The following is a 7,573-nucleotide window of genomic DNA, read 5'->3' as shown; positions in this document are numbered from 1 at the left end:
ATTCTAGTACCTCCTTAGAGTAGTGGCAGCTGGCTAGATCGGGCCAAAACATAACGTTGGTCTTGTGTTGCCGAATGAAGGGTGGAATCCGCTTTTGCAGACACTCTTTAATGTAAACCTTCGACGTCATTGTGTGAGATGTGATGAAAACCTTGGTTTTATGGCCACAACTGCAGATTCCTTGTCAAATCAATAGTTTCCGAGCAAACTTATCAGCAAACACAAATTTATACCTGGAAGGGACATCCTCACGACCAGTTGCCAGATAAAAATTTCGTCTGGGGATTTGTTTATAATCCATTTTGACATATGTTTCGTCATCCATTAAAATACAGCCATCAAATTTCGTCAAAACTCGTTCGTATAGTAATCGTGCTCGCTTTTTGGCCACTAAATTTTGTTTCAGGGAGCGATTCGGATGTTTACTGGCACAAAAATACTTATATCCTTCTCTTGAAAGGATGTTACGCACGGTGGAAAAGTTGGAATCTTATTTCTTTGCCAAATCACGTATGGAGACACCTGGGTTGCTTTTCGCGTACCTCAACACCTTTCTCCTCAGCTCTTTGTCCCTAGTGCCACTTTTATGATTGATGTGATGCACTCTATCCACACTCAGAGTATCCTTGTAACGTTTGATTACAAGACTCACCGTTGACTTTGGGAATTTTATCACTTTTGCTATTTTTGAGAAAGACCACGAAGGGTTCTCTAGATGTTTGTGCACAATTAATTTTCTTTTCTCAAGTTCCATGATTCGTAATTTCGGGATGCGTCAAATAATCGAGAAAAACTTTTCACCAATTTCTTCGTCAATGAAACATCAACAAATGCCTGTCAAACGTTTTTTGTTCCAATCACCAGGGGCGCGGTGGTGTATTAAACCGTGCGCCCAGATTTACTTTGAATCAAGCTTTAAGAACATGAAAGTTCCGGGGTATCATAATTGAAGAACGGAACTTGAACGGTAACGGTGTTTAAGTCCTCTACACCTATTTTATATTTAGTTCGCACTTTTATGAAAGTTGATTCTAAAGTCTGGTATCTATGAAAGATATTTCTAAAGCCAAGAATGAACGTGTAGTGATTTATCAGCATTAGTAGTAGTAATATTAGAGCTGTTTGAAGAATTAAGCCCAGTCCCTCTGCGTGACAGCCCCAGCACGAGGTGCTACGCCATCTGAGATATATTAAAGTGAGCTGTTGTCCCGCCTACTGTTGGAGTTTTCAGTACCAGCTAACTGAATTGAATACGAAACACAACACCTTGAAGAATTTTAAATTGGTATTAGCCAGCATGGTATTCCAATACACTTGTGACGCAGTGGTAAGCGTTTGTAGATCCCATGCCGAATACACGGGTTTGAATCGAGCAACTTGCTCATTAATTTTATTTTTTAAATGTTTAGATAGAACATTAATGTACTGCAAATATATAAGAATTGTGATTTATTTGAGTCACGTCACATCATTTTATATTTAGGTACATGACATTTTGCTACTAATAAAGACTTGTGCGGTATGTTTCATGTAAGCTTTGACGGACCTTTTAAGAAACTATCAAGTTGCTAAGAAGTTCCACTGGGAACTTTTTCGGAACTTTGTTTTCAGCCTTGCCTCAAATTCCTAAGAAGTGCTTAGGGATGCTTTTGGAACTATTTTTTGAACTTGTTGCTAAGAGTACGCATTGGTACTTTTTGGAGCCTGAAGTTCCACGTTCAACGTTGAAGTTTACATGCACTTCATGGAACTTGAAATGGGGTTTATCATTGAATGCGGAACTTTTGGTTGCTTGGGAAGAAAGTTCTGTTGGAACTAAAAACTTCTGTAGGAACTTTATTTGAACTTTATGGAACTTAAAAGTGGGTTTTATTGTTGAATGCGGAACTTTTGGTTGCTTGCGTTATGGCGTTCGGCCTAGTGACATTCGTCCTAATGACCCATCACTAGCGAATCCAAACACATAAAGCAACCAACGATACAGACAAAACGGTTGCTACGACTACCATTACAAACTCGCTCTGTAACATAGCTCGATCGGAGTTGTAGAAGGATAATGATATATTACTTGCTTTGTTGCAATATTCATGGATGAGGACATAGCATGATCTAAATCGAGGAAAGACATAACAAAAAAAATCCCATTAACACACGTGTATCATCTTCGGCTTTACTTTGTGAAGCTGCTTGCCAACAATTTGCTCCCCAAGTAACAATTCAGTAACCATTTGGCATCTACTCTGAATTATGATGGGTTTATAACGGCAAATAACGGCAAACAGCAAAACAATCCATCTAGCTTAAATACAGCATTTCAAAGTGAAAAACATTGCTGCTTAGTAATTCAGCTTTTTGCTGTTTTAAAAACCTTCTATAGTCTGGCAAGAAAGTCAGAAACTGTCTTGTTTTAAACATAAATTTAAAACAGTTCTCAATCTCTCATTAAAACTGTTCTGTTATTCAAGCATAAACTTCATTAGCAGTTGCTTATTAATGTCTTGATATAATGCTTTATAAACGTGTTGTATCATTATAAAAGCAACCATAAAAACCATTAGGTTTTGCATTAGAGCAAAAAGCATTTATTGTTGCTTTTAAGGCATTTAAAGTCCATCATAAACTCCCCAATTACTCTGTTTACAAATTGAGCTTTAAGATGGTTCCTCATAATTAATAAAAGCCAAATGTGTGACAAGGAAATCACGAAGGATAGACGAAGTAGGATGAAACATTCAAGTCGAGTTCAGAAAAATTTACTTCTTTAGAAGAACCAGCACACCATCAACGACTGACCTGGCGGAAAAAAGTAAAGTGAGCGTGGCCCTCGAGTTCATAAAACATTGTCGAAAGTTAAAAAAAAAACCAGCCTTCTCCAGATTTTTCGAATAGATGACAATAGAAATAACAACCTACAGCAAACCACTGAAACTGTTAGTTAGCGGAGATTAGCTGGCTTCCGATCCATAGGAGCGATTTTATTCGGCGAAACAAAACTCTTCGAAAATTTCATTCAGGCGTACATCCCTGCATCGTTGGATGGTGCACTCCTGTAACCATCCGGAAGGGGATCTTATTGGGGAACGATTGCGCTTCCAGCTGTTCGAAATACGAAATGTTGCAAAACAGTATCGCAAACTCCCAAGCTCCCAATCCATCGGAAGAAAACCGCCTGGAGGAACCCTGGATCCCACAGCGCAACTAAACATCGAAAGATAAACAAACTTTGACGTTTAACTTTTTGCAGGCAACTTTGCCTCCATAAATGCTGCCATAAATCTGAACAGGTTAGGATCAAGCAAAATGGCTTTAGATAAATACTATTCAACCTCTTCATAAAAGCCATTTTAAAACCTTATAAATTCGTTAAGGATTTCTTGAAAGGAAAACAACTTTTTCACAAATGACCCATGAAAATCAACTTTTATGCCACCGCCATTTTACAATTAGTTTGCTTGCTTTTTACAATCTTCAATTTTCAATCCACATTTCCTTGGATATAACTTTATTTTGGTAAATTTAGCAATGAGCAAACATTTAAATGCGAAAATCATAAAAAAAATCTCGGTCAAGCTCGATCTGAAGAAAACCATTTTTTTTTTTCAATGTAAATAATTAGTCTAATCAAAGTTTTACGAGAGCGGACTTATTTTTTCGATGTTTTCACGTACATTTCACATAACATTTAATAAGGCGCATAAAACAAGACCACTTAAAGTGCACTATTGTAATAAATTTGGATATTCCACAAGATTTTTGTACCATCAGTTTCTATATCAATATTTTGATAAGATCGGATTCATAAATCCTTTTCGATCTTGATTGATGCTTTCCTAGTGGATTTAGCAAGCGGCTAGGGGAAATGGCTCGGAAAGGGTTTTTATTGTTGCTAAATAGCTTTTATTGCAGCTTTCAAATAGCTCTGAATGCGTTCGTCATACAACCTTTTGCAGTAAATCAATCTTGAAGAGCTTCGAGAATACACCCTTCAGAACCTTCTCCAGGGTGGGCTAATTAGACATATTCTAGTCTTAATGAGATTTTGGTGGATGCATTAATGACAAAATAGCCTTGACCAAGGTTTTATGAATGTTGTTTTAAAATTGCTTTGTTGTATTTCATAAAACTTAAAATGTTACTTGGGTCGTTTCCTTCTACCGCCCCGAGTGAGCTGTGTCGCACGAGCTGCTTGTTATGAAAAATAGGAAGAAGATTATATCATTATTGCTTTCCACTTCTGACATAGCGTTATCATTCGGTTCGTTGATCGCTTGTCATTTTGCCATTTGCAGATATTTTTGATTCGTTGTCCATCACTGAGTTTTGATCCTGTTTAATTTTTTCATAAACAAGAATCGAACAATACAACCAAGGTAACTATAGTTGTTCATGAAGACGCAATACACAACTAAAGGAACCTAACGCTTCTAACGTAACGCAACTATAGGAGCGTTTACCCTATGTGTTGATATTATAATGCAAAAATACGAAATAGTTGCATTTTTTGGAGAAATGCCACGAGTAGGGCAAAGTTTACGTGTCCTATGTATGGACTTCAGATAAATTAGATGAAGAGCTCTTCAGTCTTCGATCGTGGTTAAACTTAGAAAGTTCTCAGTTTTAATCAGACATAATCAGTGGTTTGCACATTTTTGTTAAATCGTTAACCGTTAATCAACGGCGTTAATTTTATGCTGACGAATTAACGTTTGCGTTAAAAATGAGAAACGTTAACGAATTCATCAACCGACAAAACCCCAAGGCTCAATCGATGCAGCCATCATTCTAAAGGTTCATTTGAAACAGGAAACGCGATTGGAACTTTTGTTGGGCAGCCATAAGGGAAAACCCCGGAAGAGTCCCGAGCAAAGACAAAATAAATTTTGACATGCCTGGTTCCCGGCAATTTTGTTCCCTAATTTTACAATTGAGTCACTATGACTATCAATTGGACCTGAGATTGACCAGTCGGAACGGGAAAACCCGTGAGAGTTGACTCTGCGGAAATTTAGATACGCTGGAAAAATTGTCAATTCCTGAAAGTAGACCTATTGATCCGCGAATTTTTCGAAATTGCATACAATTATGAGCATAGAGGAAATATGCCATCTCCATATCGATTATGCTGATTATGTCCCTTTTTCCAAATGTGTCCGTCTTTAGGGACTTTGTTCTACAATGAGCTTACACATCATTTGTTCATTTATTTTAGATAAGCATGCGACACAATCGATCGGGTTCAGTTATGGCATATTATGCACAAATACGAATTTCCAAATAAACTAATGCTATTCGTCAGAAACGGATCGATTGATTTACGTTGAACGAGTATCAAGGATACTCTCGAGTCCCTTAGAATCTCAAAAACTGATCAGAAGCATGGGAATAAACACGAGTCGTACAATCTTCAGCTTGCCGATGACACCGTAATCATGACAAGTAATTTTAAAACTATGGTGGTAACGTACATCAGGCTGAAGACAAGCGGTTAGGACGTGACATTGACGAAATGAACGAGGGGAAGAGGCTCAAGGGAATATAACTACAAGTTCGATGACGGCGATGAATTGAAGGTTGTGATTGCCGATAATGACAACAGCAAATAAATACAAAGACACCTTGGGACAGAGATTCGTGCTTACTTCAGACTCCTGACTGATTAGACCGATAGTTTATCGGCCACATGGACTATTCTCGGTCATAACCAACAAGCCCTTTGTTATTTTCGAATGGAAGGTAATGCGTACCATCTACGGTGGAGTGCAGGTGGAAGATGGAATGTAGAGGAGGTGAATGAACCGCGAATTGCACCAGCTGCTGAAAGAAGCACCCTTCGTCCACACTGTGCAAATCTGAAGCCTACGGTAACGTAGGCACGTCGTAGGAATGTCGGACAACAACCTGGTTAAAAAGATTCTCGAAAACGACTCGACAGGAACTCGGATCGACCGTGGATTGACCAGCTGGAAAGCGATCTGTGGAGCCTCGGTAGGCAGTAGTGTTGCTGTTACTTAGTGCTGACTGAGGCATGGACCGAGTCGAATGGAGACAACTTCTGCATAGCAAATGACAAGCAGGCATAAATGGAAAGGTACGTATGTTTACTTGGGAATCAAATACTTCTAAAGAAAACAGTCTATGCAAAACAGTGTGCATTGACATAGCCTTGGTTCAACAGATTATAGCTCGACGATCGAAGCATTTAGGATATGTGCTCAAATAGAGCTGTTTCGAAAGAACAATTTGATTTTTCAATATTTTATTTTTAATCAATTATCAACGGAATTACCTCACATTTAAGGATTTGGGTTGAATCGTGGCCAGGTACGGATGTGCTCGAAGAAAGCATTTCCAGGGCAAGCAGTAGCGGTTGCCTGACGATGTCCAATCAGCCAGTACGAGCCACTGATGTGTCCGAGCGACACACCGCAAGAGATCAGCTGCTGAGCGGCGTTACGAGCGGCCAAGTTGGGAATGGCGTTGGTGAAGGTTCCCATGACACACATACCGACCGAGCGATCGTTGAATCCGGGAGCATGAGCACCCTGTCGTCCCCAACCACGTCCTTCGTAGGCAGCACCGTTCTCTCCAATACACCAGTTGTATCCAATATCAGCCCATCCGTTGCTATCCATGTGGAAGGACTGGATATTACGCATCTGCTGGGCGCAAGCGGCATCGGTGGTGCAGTGAGCTCCAGCGGTATGATGCATCACAACCCATGGAGCTGGGCGGATTGGCAGAACAGCCGTGTTTGCAGCACGGGCACCCCATCCGGCACGGGTGATGATACGAGGGCACTGAGCCGAAACGGCGGCCAACGAAGCCAAGGTAATGGCGAGTACAGCAGCGAGCTTGTTCATTTTGTCTTGCGTTTGGAGTAAACTGAACCTTTGATTGAGTGCTTCACCTTTTATACCAGACCTTTCGGATAGTGATAAGCGAAATCAGCTTGTTCTAACACGATTTGTACTACTTATCTGTATTAGGTTTTGTAAAGAGTTTTTTTTTCAGCAGTTCGTTAAACAAAAGCCATAAATCACCATTTTGGACTCCCTCCGTATTACGAGCACAAGCAATGCTCTTCTGATAGGGATAAGGTAGTAATGGAAAAACGTTTGAAATTTTTCTAAAATGGACTTGCTGATAAGATTGATAATATACGATAATAGAGCGGTACTTTTGATAAGCATAGATTTTTAAATGATATTATAGAGGAATTAGACAATAATCTTATGTGTATAAATTATTAACTTTCTATGGATTGGATAGACATGTATTGGACAGTCCAAAACATTTAGATATCTAGATAGGAGTCTAATTCAAATTAAAAAAGTTAGCCTAAATGCTCTATGAATAATAAAGCTCGTGCAAGTAAATAAATAATTAAACGAGATATCACGCACTGTGTAGGCGTGCCACGCCACTTCAACAACATGACACACCCACAAAAAGTCTGGAGGTGATGTTCTCATTGCCATCAATGCAGACTTTACTTCCGAAGAAATACAAATTAATAAGAACACAAAATTTGAACATGTATGAACCAAAGCGCTTATTGCTGGTGAAACACACA

General features: G+C 39.2%; 1 protein-coding gene across 1 annotated transcript; it reads right to left on the bottom strand.

Annotated features, from left to right (window-relative positions):
* Positions 1-6,275: 6,275 nt before the first annotated feature.
* Positions 6,276-6,891, bottom strand: PGRP-SC2 (Peptidoglycan recognition protein SC2). Its single transcript, XM_065230972.1, has one exon. The coding sequence runs from the start codon at positions 6,858-6,860 to the stop codon at positions 6,294-6,296; it is 567 nt and encodes a 188-aa protein (XP_065087044.1). The 5' UTR covers positions 6,861-6,891; the 3' UTR covers positions 6,276-6,293.
* Positions 6,892-7,573: the final 682 nt, after the last annotated feature.

Source organism: Ochlerotatus camptorhynchus, unplaced genomic scaffold (genome assembly GCF_037179485.1).
Source record: "Ochlerotatus camptorhynchus isolate MF236.1 unplaced genomic scaffold, CSIRO-AGI_Acam_v1.1 ptg000336l, whole genome shotgun sequence".
In the NCBI taxonomy this organism is placed as follows: domain Eukaryota; kingdom Metazoa; phylum Arthropoda; class Insecta; order Diptera; family Culicidae; genus Ochlerotatus; species Ochlerotatus camptorhynchus.
Note: the sequence above shows the minus strand (reverse complement) of the source record. Positions and strands in the feature narration are given on the sequence as shown.